The 17099-nt window shown below is 38.8% G+C and overlaps 1 protein-coding gene across 1 annotated transcript in view; it reads left to right on the top strand.

The window, feature by feature from the left end:
• The window catches only part of LOC128988453 (cadherin-99C-like), a 137777-nt gene that overhangs the window by 67617 nt on the left and 53061 nt on the right, over positions 1 to 17099 (top strand). The window contains exons 5-6 of the mRNA XM_054409746.1: positions 1208 to 1330; positions 14721 to 14984. Coding sequence (XP_054265721.1) covers positions 1208 to 1330; positions 14721 to 14984 — 387 coding nt within the window. The remainder of the gene's footprint in view (positions 1 to 1207; positions 1331 to 14720; positions 14985 to 17099) is intronic.

The raw sequence follows: 17099 nt of genomic DNA, 5'->3' as shown, positions 1-17099 counted from the left end.
ACGCAGGTAGTAACCGAGGATTATAGGGGTCACTCTGAAATTCGGAGGTGGCGGGACACGGAGGTGGCGGGTCGCGGAGATAGCGGGAGGTAACCTTTCCATTCTCCCCAACCAAACACCCAGCCAATTTTCGGAGGAGAAGAAAACTGTACACGTAGTATTGAAAATGTGTTTTAACACTTTATTAGATCACTGACATGAAACATAGTTGACAAATATAAAACATTATCTTATAATGTACACTGTAATGTAGAATGTAGCATTTAGGGGAGGGATGAATTGGACCACAGCCTCCTCTAATACATTGGACACATGCTTAAGACATTCACTAACATTACAGTTTAAAACATTTTTTACTTGATTAATAATATTACGACAATTTAGGCATTAATTGGGCCCTGTTGGGTTGGACGGCGTGTTTAGTTGGGCCCTGTTGGGTTGGACGGTGTGTTTAGTTGGGCCCTGTTGGGTTGGACGGTGTGTTTAGTTGGGCCCTGTTGGATTGGACGGCGTGTTTGAAAGTGATAGTACAATATATTACAGCTCATTAGTCGACAGTTTTGTTTTGCCGGACTGCTTCTAATTACCATGTCCAGCCAGGCTTGTCCCTGGTGAAAGTGAGTCTAATTGGGAGGTTCCGGAGCTCTAAATCATATCATATGCCAATTAATACATGTATAATAAAAGTGATTCAAGAGTATGTGATTTAATAACGCAATTTGTTGGAGATATTTCACTCTGATACGAAAATTGACAGTGTAATAATATTTATAGTTTGTGTAAATTGAAACTGAAAACATAATATTCCATCAATTATCAATTATCAATTATCAATTATTTAAGATGGTGACACCACTATGTGCGTATTTTAACCCAAATATGAGTGAAGGATGAGTGGCTTGATCTTGTATTCTTGTTAGTGACATATACCTTAGACACAGCTGTTAATTAATAGTCCCTACAGTTAATGGCAACTTGGGACCTACAGTTTATAGTGGAATCCGAACCACGTTTTTTCATCATCAATAAGTTTGGGTTTTTACTGATTGGGTGATTCTTGTCAGTTGTATAACCATACTGATGAAATATACTACTTTCAAAGTACTTATGTACAAGTTACAGTTGTCAAAGATCATGATCATCCAATAAATATTGTTTCCATTTTATTATTTAAATCCTTACTTAACGCCACCGTGAATGTCCCCAGCTGACGTGCACAGTGAGATCCACACGCAAGAAGAAGACCGTCCCTGTCATTGTGAGAGTAGTGGACGTGAACGACAACCCCCCGATCTTCATCAACACTCCGTATAACACCACCATCTCAGAGGTAATTACAGATGATTTATCATGCAATTTATTAAGTTATTACTCCAATCGGATTGTGCAGCCCATAAAACCAATGCAAAGATTTTATTAGCAGATTATGATACAATTCTAACAAGCTATGTATGCTAAGTACCATTTATTTTTATTTTTGTATAATATTAATGAGATATAAGTCATATCAGATTGAAGCTCTTTAATGCAAGAATATTTTACCCCCACTAAATCTATGAACATAAAATACTTTGGGCTGCATGAATTTTCATCACATCTCTAAATTTTATTATCAGATTAAAATGTTAATATTTAGAGCAGTTTCGTTCATATTTGCAGGTGTCTTGATACTTATTATTCGACGGTTCACTGTACCATTTCAACAGTGGTTTGTCTCATTCCCATCTTTAATTGACGCCCCTTTACCATTTTGCTTATATTGTTTGTTATTGTTATTGTTTCTGTCCACGATGTGTTGCCTTGTTCCCCCTTTTCCCCTGTTTCCCTGTTGTCCGGTTGTCTCCAGTACCACGTGACCCTTGCCCCGCGCACACCGCTGGGCGTTATCCACTCCCAGGACCTGCGACATCGCCTTATCGCATAATTACCTCGGTGTATACGAGGAGAAACCGCAGAAACCCTCGATTTCATCTTCGGCATAATCTTCACTGCCAATTATCGGACTATTGGTTGGAATTTATACTTTCCCGGAAAACTGCAGTTAAAGTTGTATAAGTAGTGTGTTCCCAACTCAATAATTGAGATCGGATGATTATAGTATTAATATGTACAACATATGTGTATTACTTTAAATGTCAGGACTATTTGAACCATTGTAGGGTTGAGAGATTTTCCTAATGAGTTTTGTAAATCACGGGTGAAGTGATATAAAATCTTCGTCGGTCAAATCCAAATGGGCAATTGATGTTTTCTATTGGTGTCTAAACACACGATAATGTCGCTTCATTGTTCTGAAATGTAACTCTCACAACAGCATATCATACATGGTACAGTAACTAATACACAAAAGTATAGAGCACATATAAACACACATTGGAAGCTTCTAAGTATAAGAATAAACCGAATTCGATAGTTATAAATGAAACAATAATACAAGGAGAAAATTAAAATTGAAAGAATGTAAAAAATAGATGCGAAGATTCAGTAAAGACCATAAAAAGACGGAAAGTCGAGATTGGCTGTATAAAAACTAACGAGAAAATGCAATTGGAAGAGTGTAACAAAATTGACGTACTACTTGTTTAAAATTAAGCTCGCAGGTAATTCTAACTGTTGTAAAAGTGTTATCAGTTTAACAGACACGATATTTCTGCCTGATCGGGGATAGTATCGAACGGTCTGTTCCGGAAAGGAGTCAGCGAATTTCCCCGTCGACCTTGTGATTCACCGTCACCATCACTGACCTGCGCACGGCGTGGGTGCTACGCCGCGCCGCTGCGCCGTGAGTCTGCGTCTGCGTACAGCTCGCGAGCGGCCCACGCGCAGGCGCACTGCGGCGTCTCTGTCCATTTCACAGTTTGCACGCCCACAGGTCACCGCGTTGTTATGGAGTCAGTCAAGCGATACTTTCACGAGGCCGATTTTGGTGTTTTACCGCGTTTGGGTGTGGACCACTTTGCTTGTTAGCTGATGTCCTTCAAAGATCGGCAATTGACCATATAACATTTTTTTTAGGAGATAATAATAGATTGTACATTCCTCCGTCAAATAGCTAGTCTAACGATTAATATTGCTCATCAGCTTACATGTTTGGTTGCGAAGACAACGTTTTCATTGCCTGCAAAACTCGCCAAAACCACAATATTGTCTTAACAATATAGTCAAGGGGCCAGAAACATAAATTTGGATAACATTTTTTTTGAAATTTTACCAAAAAACTGAAAAGGCCTTTGTGACTCGACACACTTGCTTATTGACTTATTGCTGTTAAACATTCTCGGTTGAATTATTGTTGTCAAGTAATAACATTAACGTAATGGTCGTCTGTGGAGACTTTAACGATCGAGTAGTCGAGAGCGCAGATTGTATTCACACTGACCGGTACCTACATAAAAATCATCACCTTATTTATGTATTTCTATTTCATATGTTTTACAAAGCTATGAAATTGCAATCTACGAGTTGAATTTAGATCAAAAGTATTAAAACTAAATAGGGGCAAAATCTTTTTCCTATAACGATAGTCTTAGGGTTTATAGGGATGATAAACCGGGAATTCAAAAAGATTTTCGTATACTTTACAGATTAGTTATACGTTTGGTAAACAAGGTTTCAGTAGATATTCTAACAAATTAACTGTCCAAATTATAACTGAGGTTGCTATTCAATTATTACTTTTAACAAAACACTAAGAACACAATTTTTGCAAAAGTATAATCATTTTAATTGGTTTTGCATTATACAAATCAAAATTTTACTTAATTTTTATAAAACTTTTACTAATTATTAACCTGATTAACTTTATTCTTACAGTACCTAAGAATATCATTAGACCCGTTACCTAACCAAAATTGAAAACAATCTAAAACATAATATTTAGCTAAACTGACATATACGAGTAAAAAGTCACTAGGTAAATAGTTATTTTGTAACAGCGTTTTCACAATACCCTTTGGGAACCAGTGACCGGAGACCGTCTGAGGTCTGAACACAACCGATCAGTGAACCATTACTGTTTGACTACCAAGGTTCCTTCCTCAGGCCTTGATGACGCGCGGAGCGTGAAGACGAAACGTCTCTCTGTCAAGGCCGGCGTAGAGATTGGTCCACACAAACACAATGGTTCGATCAGAGCGGTTGAGTAATCTCCATTACTGAGGTGTCAACGCGATCTGTTATAGCGTTAGTACTTTGATAATCTACAGCGTCATGTTGTTTCACGAATCTAGTAGCTTAGTGATTAACATTATAAATGCAATCATTGTAGTCATTACTTTTGACATAATTGTTGTTGGTGGGGGGAGGTTGTGTTTGTTAGTCGTATCCCACAAAAAAACATTTTTAACTACAGTATTTTTTTATTGATCTTGAGGGTTTTTAACTACCAAATTTGCTTTATTTTGTCAATCTATTATTTAATTTTAATTCCGGTTAAAGACACGGTTAACAAAGCTGCTTCTAATTAATTTCTGAGTTGTAAATAATTTCTACATTCTTGGTCTAGCATAAGACCCTTTACATACTAAAATAAATTAAAGGTACTGAAATACTCAACACAAAATGCAGTTGAGCCATATTTTGGAAAAAATAGACCACTTCCAAGAGATCGTGTAATTTTATCCTATATAGTTGTCAAACCTGACAAATCGTTTGAATATTTTACCCTCAGTCACTCGATAATCGTTACTCTCAACCAAATTATTTTTTTCTGGAAACATCGACTATTTCAAGCTCACGACGCAATCGTCCACACATCTGTTGCAAGTTAAGCTCCCCAGTCATCCGTTGACCCGGATCAATCAATGAGCATTGTTCCATTGTCGCCGTTTAGATCCACCTGTGGTTGCACCACCGTGCCTGGTTGTGGTTGTGGCTGTGGTGGGTGGTTGCCAAACTTGGTCGGTGACGTCACCCCCTTCACTGGCCTTGATCTTCAGCGTGGGTCACGACCGTATGACGGCTCTATCCAGTAGCCGCTGGCCACTCCCTAGCTATCGTCTATAGTTATCGGATATCCCATCTCACCGTGCGGTATGGCTTTGTTGGAAGCCGAGATTGGCAGATACCGGTGAAGTAGAGATGCTTGATAGCGCCGGTGTAATGGTTTAAGAGAGAAAGTTGCGATCAAGATGCTTTGCAGGTTTTGCATACGATGGCGTTGTTAACAAATGTTAACAAAGTATCAATGTTATACAGTTTGCTTGTTGAGGATTAAGAATATTTTTGAAGGAAACGCAAAACTGTACTTAAATGAGTTAAGAAACACCAGTGAGAAACCATTCAGAAAATTAAAAACCATTTTCATGAATAAAAACAAAATGAAGGAGTGAGACTAAGCATCAACAACACAAAAGCATGAACAGTGATGAACCCAAATCATAATGTGTTTTTGAAAGTAAGGTTTAGGAGAATAGATGTCTTTTTTCAACTTCAAGAGACTGTCTAGGACATGAAAAGGCTGAAAAGCTTACACATGATTAGAGCTCCAAAATGTCTTAACACCCATGTTAGCACACAAAAAGACCAACACACTACACAGTTTTAACCTGAGAAGCTCCAACGTCCCGAGAACCAAAAAAAAGTTAAACAAAAAGCTACAACAACAAAACACACAGTCCAGTATAACATTAATCTCGCAATTTATTGAATTTGCAGGTAATGATTGCTATGCTACTACATCAACGCAGATATCTTTCTAATAAGTTTCTAATAATCTTCCGAAATCATCATTCTCATAGTAGTATTGTGGAAAAAGAATGAAGGAATATCGTTAATACCTTCGTGTTTTTAAAAGATAAACCAACCATTATTGAACTTTGAATACCATGGCTGAAGAGCACATGGTTCTAGTACAGCCTCAAGCCAGTGGCGTTATGGCTCCCTCGACTGAAACATGACGATTCACAGAACAACAACGAGAATACGATAAGCATATTGCAGAAAGAACATCCCATTAATGACATATAGCAAATATAGAAAAGAGGTGAACACTCTCTAAGTCAATTTAAGATTCAAATCATAGTCATCAGGCCTAACATATATCCTCACTGCAATTAAAATTATCTTTCCTTTAAGCAAAGCAAAGACCTACTTCGTGGGTCTATATTTAGGACTCAAATGTAAAATGTCATCTCACCTACAAATAACTGTATTCTCATTCTGCAGTGAGAAACAGACATATATTTCACTTCATACTGATGTAACAAAATTACCCAAATCTGCTCCAGTGTTGCACAATATTAATTTCCTGGTCAGCTTCTTGGGCGACCGAGGGAAGGGAGCTACTTATGCAAGTCCAGCAGAACGTATGGGACTCGTAACCCGGTAGGTAATTGTCCATTGTTGCGACGTGGGACCAAGGAATTGTGGGACCATCTGTAACGTGTTCACGGCTCAGTGGACTGAGGTATGTGCCGCGGATTCAGCCTAAACCGCAGTCGATCTTGTTGGACCGCAGTGGACTGTAAAATAACTGGAAGGCCGCAAAAGAACATAGTAACTGTAAGTTTGCAGAGTTTGTGTAAACCGAAGTAGGTGACAGCATTGCTTCTTGTAACGTACATATTTTAAGATGTGTGGCTTTTAGAAGAGAACTCCCCGATACAGAGAGGAACTAAGATTATTTTTGTAGATAGCAATATTTTGTTTGGTAGATTGATGAGCTCTGAACTACGGAGTCATGGTACATCTGCGGTTGGCCGAATTGGAACACGGATCTTAATGACAGGCCAGCTTGGATAGACCACAATAGAAAATTCCTCAGTTTTATCTGCAGGATGATACAACTTTACATATTGACCACATTTTAGCAAATTGCTTCATAAACGACTGATTAAAACCCCGTTAACTATAAACGTTTTATGATGACGGGTCGCGTATCTCTGTCACGAGCTCCGTCTGTTGTCAGTTTCAATTATCTTTTGGCTCGAACCTCGTAGCTTGTACCACGTGACCCGTGGCATGGGACGTGCGGGAGTCTCTGCTAGCGGGAAATATAATTAGAGTAATGGGACCGACACGACACTACACCCGCTACATGCCACACGCTAGACTGTCTCCGGCAGAATCTGAAGCCTTGGGACTTTCAAAGTTGTCTCTTGCAGTTGTTACTCCCTTGATACTGGTGATGTTGTACAGCTAAGAATCGTTTCGAGACTTTCTTGAATTATTCTCAGCATTTCTTATCAGTAGATTTTGATTCTCTCTAAAAATTTTTGCGCTAAACATTCACCTAAAGAGTCTAAGGAAAGTTTTGCATTAGTTTCTGACAGCAGATTCTCCCTGGGGATTGTCACGGTAAATACATTTTCTTTGAAGGTTCGCGGGTGACATTCACTAAAGAATCAGAAGATTTGGGACTCTTGAATATGTCTCTGGCGCTCCAAGAGTCTGGAAGCTGTCTCAAGCACAAGACTTTCCCTGAAGATTGCAGATTACCTCACATATCTTCAGAACAATAATGAATCATCTGTCTGCCTTGGGAATCTAGGAACTTCTTGGAGCTCTCATTTAATTAAATTTGTCAAAATATCTTTTGTGACTGATATTTACTATAGATTGTCACTAGATCGGCAACCCAACTAAGTACTAAACTATTTGACATTTACCACATCCTTTTGCGTAGTCCGCTTTATTCGACAGTTATAAAAGGTTCTGACTGAAAAGACTCAGCCTAATTTCAAACATGGCCCAGCCTAATTTCAAACATGACCGAGCCCAATTTCAAACACGGCTCAGCCCAATTTCAAACATGTTCGTAATATTTTCCTGTTCAACTTAAGTTTGAGAGGAGTAGTAGTGATTGTGAAAATACCCGGAATTTAAATTGTAGTACGTTCTACATAATCTACATGATAATTTCTTTAGCCACAAGAAAGTGAGGAAATGTCCATAAAAACTATTTTCTTTAAGTTCGTCAGCTTTAGGTAATGTAGGCTCTTGAACTTTGGTTGACAACTTCTCACTTACAATAGTGGCCAAGAATAGTGGTTTATTAATTCGGAAATAGCCAAATTCACAAACCACTCATAGGCACTGGTTTGATGTCTGAAACCTCTTGTTTGAAGGTTCTCCTAGAGTTATAATCGCCTATTGAAGATTGTATATCGACACTACCAAACAATGACTTACAGTTCTCGCCTCAAGAGCTGCAGGTTCTCCTACTAGAGTCGACGACCTGTTTAGCATACAGTGGAGTCATCAGACCACCAGAGCAGCGGCGGACCGTGGTACAAGGGACAGTGGAAATGAACTGAGTTGCAAAGCACCTTGGCACCGCGATACATAGAGTAATGAAGTAACAATACTCAATGGCCGAGGCGCAGGGGAATGGTGGAATGGAAATCGTTTCTGTGTACTTCTAGATACGAGAATGGGATGGACGTCTGGGGGCAGAGAATTGAGAGGATGGTAAAGATTTCGTTGTGGGAGAATGGAAAATAAATTAACTGAAGTTAGCTATCTAAGGTGGATGGGAGGTGATCTAGTTCCCTATTCTTTATCATGAACACAATTACGTTAACTGCGAACTCAAGGATGTGAAAGATGCAAACCAATTGTAGCTGCATTCATAAAACCACTTATAATTTTAAAAAATCCAAAATTATTTTTCAAGACTTAAATTGAAGATTGAATTGAAGATAACATTAAAAATGTAGTATAATCTGATTTCTCAAAATATGTAACTCTAAACTATCATACTAAATCCTTTTACCCCCCTGACGAATATATCCCTATGGATTGGATAAACGTTTTCAGAGTTATCCTAACACCAATATATAACTAGAAAAACTGGAACGTGTTAGTTACCTAAAGTATAGGTTATATCTGATTCAAATCATCTGTTTATTAAAATGTATATAAAAGGTAAAAGAATCATGGGAAATATGAAAAACATACGAAAATCAATGCTCATCTAAGAATTCCAACATCATGATTCATGAGGTGTTAGGAGTAACTACAGCATAATAATCCTCACAATATACATTAAATTAATTAACTACGACTTCACTGCCAACCTTGGTCACAACAAAAACCAAATAGCGAAGTTAATTTCATAATTACCCATTGACAGTTTGAGTGATCCAATGTAAATGACAAATCTAGGAATGTTATTAATGATTGTTTTTGTCACCGGGATAACTAGTTTCCACGGGTGACGCAAGCTTGTATTAATTGCGCGTTCCGTGTTCTGGGGCCAGACGCAAGCAGACGCAAGCGGTTGCGCTAATCTCTCGGAGTCCTGGGAACACCGTGTACATCATGCAGCGCTTCCATTCTGGTCTCCTCGTTAGCTTCACGTGAATTCCCGATGTAACGAAGTTGTTTGGATGGTAATTTAAATTAAAATCGTGATATTTTTCTGTAATCAGTTTTCGATTGGTTTGAAGTACTTCTTGTGGGGAACTCTGATTAATTACCTTTCTCTATAAATTATTTCCTGCACGATAAAAATGAATTTTTTCGCAATATATTAATTTATTCCAGTTAAAATGACAAATTTGTAATTATTTTCTTCATAATTCAATCTACCTTCCTACGGGTTTTTTTAAAGTTGGTTCAGCCAACACTAACAGCCATATTTAATTTATTTCGAACTACTTGTATTTAAAGTAATATCACGCTTTATTAACTCTAAGAATTGAATCGAAACCAAAATCTCGTCGTTCTTTTAAATCTTTGATACGTTATGGAGGAAAATTTTCGGCTTAAGAACTTTAAGTATGAAGACAATCATAAATGATGTAGCTTTAAAAACACAATGTTCCCTATACTGCCCCACGTTTATTTTGATCCATCTTCATCAACTCCAAATTGTCCCACATTCCTTTTAGATAGTAATACGATATGAATTTGTCTGTCCACATACTCTTAGGCCGGTTTTATGCACCGCGACAGTCGCGTGTCGCATGTCGCGGCGCGACTCAAGTTCTATTGAGTTAAATGGGAGCATTTATGCACCGCGACAGCGACAAACTGCCGCGGAGCGACTCTAAATACCCGCGACAGGTTTTAGAATCGCAGCTTCAAAAAATGTGTCGCGCGCGGTTCAAGTTCTATTGGATCAAATGGGCACGTTTATGCACCGCGACAGTCGCGGCGCGACAGTAGAATTTTTCATACTCCACGTGGTATATTCTCCATATATTTATATTGATTAATGTTAATAATTAGTATATAAATGAGTTCTTTACTCTTTATTTGTAATATAAATTACATAATTATATTATGTAATGACATTTTTAAGAGGGTTGACCCAATTCCAACTGTAAATTGTATGTGTTGTTTAAATAACTGGAGTTTTGTCATTAACGTGTACAACACTACAGGGTCTATATTTAAACAACTTAATAATCACTTCTACATCAAAACACAACACACAACATTGGATTGAGAACAGACTGATTTCTTTAATTCCCCCACCACCGGATGTGAGTTTGCGCGACAAAAAAGTGTCGCTGTCGCGTGACATTTTTGTCAGCCGCAAGACGTGGCACGACTCGCGACTCGCGACTGTCGCGGTGCATAAAACCAGCCTTAAATGCTCTGCGTGGATGTTAATCAAGGGATTAGGCTGGTTTTATGCACCGCGACAGTCGCGTGTCGCGTGTCGCGGCGCGACTCAAGTTCTATTGAGTTAAATGGGAGCATTTATGCACCGCGACAGCGACGAACTGCCGCGCGAGCGACTCGGAAATCTCCAAATACCCGCGACAGGTTTTAGAATCGCAGCTTCAAAAAATGTGTCGCGCGCGGTTCAAGTTCTATTGGATCAAATGGGCACGTTTATGCACCGCGACAGTAGTATTTTTCATACTCCACGTGGTATAATCTCCATATATTTATATTGATTAATGTTAATAATTAGTATATAAATGAGTTCTTTACCCTTTATTTGTAATATATATTAAATCATTATATTATGTAATGACATTTTTAAGAGGGTTGACCCAATTCCAACTGTAAATTGTATGTGTTGTTTAAAAAAACTGGGGTTTTGTCATTAACGTGTACAACACTACAGGGTCTATATTTAAACAACTTAATAATCACCTCTAAATCACAAACACAACACACAACATTGGATTGAGAACAGACTGGTTTCTTTAATTCCCCCACCACCGGATGTGAGTTACGCGACAAAAAAGTATCGCTGTCGCGTGACATTTTGGTCAGCCGCAAGACGTGGCGCGACTCGCGACTGTCGCGGTGCATAAAACCAGCCTTAGCCGGCAGCCCGGTACAGTGCACGAATGGAATCTGATGAATTATGATTGTTTTCTTTTTGCACAATGACATGTCTCCCTTTGTTTCACAATCCGTCTCGCTACCGACTGGTTCACCGAATAATCACTGGTCGATAATACTATCGATTTATGATATCGTATTTCAAATCCATATTTTGGTCAATCCTCTTCAGCTTTCACTGCGCTTCTCAACCTATAACATATACAAACTTCTAATAACCCTTCTGGTACATTAATTCAACACATTCTACACCTCAGGCTGATTCGCTCCACTGAAATTAACTTAATATTCCATTCATATAATTCCCATATTTCCGCCATGATATCTTTATTAATTACATTGGCTATTCGAGTTTAATTAGCCGAAGGAAACTCGCTCTGAGCCTCCTATAAACTCGCTCTGAGCAGATAAACTCGTCACTGCGGGGTGCTGAGAGAACCAATATCTAAATGAAAGCGTGCGAACTATATCTCAGAAGCTGGAAAATGAACAGCTCCAGGTCGCCATTAGTTACAAGTGTTGAGAACTGGATGCAACCTCGCCTGTAGCCGGTAACACGCTCGACTTCATGCGATTCTGTAGCTTTTACATTGTTAGGTATGTTTCTTATAAGCTTGTAAAAATAATGGAAAATGCATTCCTAAGCATAAACCAATTACTGAACCTTTTATCGGAGTATCGGAGTATTTCGGAGTACGGAATTTTATGAGGAAGTGATGGAATTATGGCACGTGTAGTTGCAAACTTGGTGCTTGCATTGTTGCTAAACTTCATTGCTTTGTGGTATAAATGTGCTATGGATTTTATTTAAAACACATAGATGATTTTTTATTAATTATTGCTATACGGTTTCTGTTGTCCACGAAAACAAATCAGTTCATTAGTTTTTATTTATTTTTAAAATGGTTTACGTTAATTAATTTTATTTCGATAGTTTTTTACACACGTAGTTGAACCTAATAAATTAGTTTTTAGGTTGTAATTAGTGTGATTTTGGCCATGTCTGTTTAGAATTAGCTAATCACAAAGCAAGTGCCCATGTCAGGTGTAGGTAGAGTTACTTACGAAACAGATTTTAAAACAAGCTATTTTGCCCCAAAATATATAAAACATTATACAAGAAAGACGTTTTATATTCGTATATTTTTATCCACTTTTAAAATAACTGAGGAAACCCATTTTACTTTCACGTGGAAAAATATCACTGCAATAAATGATTTGTCTCGTCGAATATATGCATTTTTAATACTGTAGAATGTAAACGGACTGTAACAAATTTATGTTTACCCATTACATTTGCCTTTTCATCAATTGAGATTGAACGCAACCGAGCGTAATTTGACCTAAATTTTAGAGAAAACGAGAGTAACCATGCCTTGAGTAGCTTTGTTAATGACCGACACTAGCGCTTTCTGCAGTCAGGACCATTTACTACAAGCCCAATAAATGATCAAGAACAATACGGTCGAGTTTCGGACGGTAAAAAAGACTCAACGTTTCTCGTGATCTTTTGCAGGAAAACTTTTCATTGCTAGACGAGTACCATGACCACTTATGTACCCAGTTAAGTATCCATTCTTTCCAAAGGACATTTGATCCTGTTACAGGACCAAGGACAATGTGGGCGGTGACACAAACCTCTCTACAACTGTACCGTAGTTACAGATAGTAATTAGTGACAGTAGTGCAGAGGTGAAGGTCACCTTGCCACAGAATAGCTCCGAGGTAGAGGGGTAATGGAGAGTTATCAGTGGATATTAGTGTTCAGATTATGCGCGGTGGAGAAATGGCTAATCGTTAAATATAGTTTGCGATTTAATGTGTAGGAATTTATTTGATGGCCTATGCAAAGTAAACTGTGCACAAACGGCACATAATGGCGGGTGTCGTGGGAACTACTTGACATGTGCCTGGACACATAAGAAGGCAGTATTTTATCAACTTATTTAGGTACAGTATAAAAATATTATTATTTTCTTAATAAATCGCAAAAAGACCCTGAATATACGGTAAAAACATGTTCACTAAATATTGGAAGACTCTTTCATAATAGGCAAGAAAAAAATACGTAATATACCAAATATCGATGAATATGAGTCATACTAGTCATTTACACTGCTCAGGCAGAAAGGTTTACGTTCCATTAGAGACTACAAGTGTTCAGGGATCCATAAATTTCAAGAAGTACCACGCAAACAATCTTTACTAGTTTTTTAAAAAGATTTTCTCGATTACATTGTTTAATTAAAAAACGCTTACTGAAATCAACTTACCTAATACTACACAACCCCAATTGTCAATAGTTTAACGTACGTACATTTTTAGAGTAAATGTAGTTAAGTTATTTCTGAAGTTTCTTCAATGAAAAAGAATTCACCCTTAACAAAACTTTTACAAATCTGCTACAACTTAGTTATACTAACACTGAAATGAAATAATTGCGTCCTCCATTTCTTTTGCCCAGGATCCGTCAATCATGTCTTTTCTTGTGGGGAAATTATGTGGATTAATTCAGGCTTAACCACTTCTTTTACACCAATTTCGTCAAAAGTGTAATCAAATTAATCCGACAGCTCTTTAAAGTGAAATTGGCCTGATAAAACCAGAGGGGTATTAGTGCCAAGACCGGTGCAATCATGTTGTATCTTCTATCCACTGAGGAGGATGTAGTTTGTAGATCTGAAATAGAAAAGTGAAAGAGTAGAGTGAGAATAGAATCGCTCTTGAGCCATCACCATCTCATCTGTCGTCGTCCACTTCTCGGAGGAGATGCAACCACGTTCATTTGAAAGCTCTCACTTCCTTGGATGTTAGTTTTCGTTGACATATTGTACTAAAAGGATGGCCCAATGATCAATCATTCGAAAAGAGTAGTTATTCTCCATTGTTTAGAAGTAACAAAAGTTCTTATTTACTTCTTGAGTAGCATTTTATTTTACATGTTGCTGCTACAGTATTACACAAACGTATTATCAAATACGTCTTAAAACAGTTTTATCTGCAACTACAATTTATTGTAAGCATTTACAAGACGGTAACTGGGTATTGAAGATGTTAAATGATCGATCGCAGTTACACCGATCACTATGCACAAACGGAGTTCACCTCCGATTTATGTTTTGCTTTGTAAACGTTTACAATGTAAATGTAGATGTATGAAAAAGTATTGGTAGGACGTATTTGTATTTTACTATGTTCATACAGTGATTCAAGCAAATGTTCTGACCTCACATTAAAGTGCAAATTTAGTTTAAGTATAAACATTTGATAGTTAAAGTAGGAGACTGATGTTGGAGATTCAAGCAAATCATGCTTGCCGATTTTATTAAAAGGGGTTTTAGAAATTACTTTTATTTTTGTTAACCATGAAAATTTACACAGTAAAGCAAGACACACCTTTTCCACCCAACAAAAGGTGAACTATTTCCTCAACTTACTTCAACACTTCTAATCATCAACTATACTGTTTCCAGCTGGTGCCAGTGGGGACGACGATCTTCCGAGGTTTGAAGGCGGTCGACAGAGACGCCGGTGTCAACAGCCTGGTGGAGTACTCCATCATCCCCGGTGACGGGCGAGGGGTGGGGACAGACCAGGGGGTGGGCAGGAGCAGAGTCACTGTGGCTGACGGGTACGGCTACTTCGCCATCAACCTTCCTCACCAGGGACAAGTCACTGTCAACAGGAGTCTGGACTATGAGAAGACCCAGAGATACCTCCTCACCGTGGTGGCTACTGTGAGTATCTGACAGTTTAGAAGTTACATTAGTCTAGTTGTAGTAGGGTACGGCTACTTCGCCATCAACCTGCCTCATCAGGGACAAGTCACTGTCAACAGGAGTCTGGACTATGAGAAGACCCAGAGATACCTCCTCACCGTGGTGGCTACTGTGAGTATCTGACAGTGTAGAAGTTACATTAGTCTAGTTGTAGTAGGGTACGGATACATCGCCATCAACCTTCCTCATCAGGGACAAGTCACTGTCAACAGGAGTCTGGACTATGAGAAGACCCAGAGATACCTCCTCACCGTGGTGGCTACTGTGAGTATCTGACAGTGTAGAAGTTACATTAGTCTAGTTGTAGTAGGGTACGGATACATCGCCATCAACCTTCCTCATCAGGGACAAGTCACTGTCAACAGGAGTCTGGGACTATGAGAAGACCCAGAGATACCTCCTCACCGTGGTGGCTACTGTGAGTATCTGACAGTGTAGAAGTTACATTAGTCTAGTTGTAGTAGGGTACGGATACATCGCCATCAACCTTCCTCATCAGGGACAAGTCACTGTCAACAGGAGTCTGGACTATGAGAAGACCCAGAGATACCTCCTCACCGTGGTGGCTACTGTGAGTATCTGACAGTGTAGAAGTTACATTAGTCTAGTTGTAGTAGGGTACGGATACATCGCCATCAACCTTCCTCACCAGGGACAAGTCACTGTCAACAGGAGTCTGGACTATGAGAAGACCCAGAGATACCTCCTCACCGTGGTGGCTACTGTGAGTATCTGACAGTGTAGAAGTTACATTAGTCTAGTTGTAGTAGGGTACGGATACATCGCCATCAACCTTCCTCATCAGGGACAAGTCACTGTCAACAGGAGTCTGGACTATGAGAAGACCCAGAGATACCTCCTCACCGTGGTGGCTACTGTGAGTATCTGACAGTGTAGAAGTTACATTAGTCTAGTTGTAGTAGGGTACGGCTACTTCGCCATCAACCTGCCTCATCAGGGACAAGTCACTGTCAACAGGAGTCTGGACTATGAGAAGACCCAGAGATACCTCCTCACCGTGGTGGCTACTGTGAGTATCTGACAGTGTAGAAGTTACATTAGTCTAGTGGTAGTAGGGTACGGATACATCGCCATCAACCTTCCTCATCAGGGACAAGTCACTGTCAACAGGAGTCTGGACTATGAGAAGATTTAGAGATACCTGCTTACCGTGGTGGCTACTGTGACTATCTGACAGTAGAAGTTACATACCGTAGTCGAAATGTTAACGTGGATCCAGTAGAAAGGCATTAATAACATTTAAATAAGTAGTTGAAATCTATACAGTACTTGTACTTGCTTATTTTTCACTGTGCCTTCATTGTTGACTGTGCACCCTGATGATGGACTGCTACGTTGACATTTATAACAGCTTGATGACACAATCCAACCCAGAAGGCAATGATCGTTGTGAGAACATCCCTATTTCTGATTGTTAGCATTTTCTTTTAACTCTGAAATTTTCTTTAGTCTACACAAGAACCTAATTGTACTTAAGTATACGCTTGGCATCACCATTGACTATGGCCTCACCCAAGTTACAAAAAAATGTTATTGCAATACAAGAAAATATGTAAAAGCAACACCACAGCTCATATTGCAATTACGAAGCTGTATATTTAGAATCAGAAATGCACCCAATCAAAATCCACTCCCTAGTAATTATTTTGGTGTTTTGATCGACATGAAATCCCAGCAAAAACCAAAACGTGTAGGAAACTGTTTTGCTGTAACGCTAATAAAATTAAGTAATAAAATAAGGTCGGCGATTGCCTGAGGTTCTTGACGAGATAGCATCGACAAACGATCGCCTCGGGGAGAGAGGAGGTCTGGGGATGGATGCTAAACAGGTGTTTAGAACAATTACCTGGACTATTAGCATTACCATCGCCTCGCTGTGTCCTGACCTTGACTACCGTTCTCTTGCAAACAGGAACACTGACGGGCCTAGAGGTCGTGGATTTATTGTAATTTATAATTTTATTTTGCCTTAATCAATTAGTGAGTAGTATACCAATTTACAAATTTTACATAATCATTTTTTAAACTTAAGACATCTTATTCTCTTTTGCA

Source organism: Macrosteles quadrilineatus, unplaced genomic scaffold (assembly GCF_028750875.1).
Source record: "Macrosteles quadrilineatus isolate MER2022 unplaced genomic scaffold, UCM_ALF_1.0 Scaffold_3__2_contigs__length_128488019, whole genome shotgun sequence".
Taxonomy (NCBI): domain Eukaryota; kingdom Metazoa; phylum Arthropoda; class Insecta; order Hemiptera; family Cicadellidae; genus Macrosteles; species Macrosteles quadrilineatus.
Note: the sequence above shows the minus strand (reverse complement) of the source record. Positions and strands in the feature narration are given on the sequence as shown.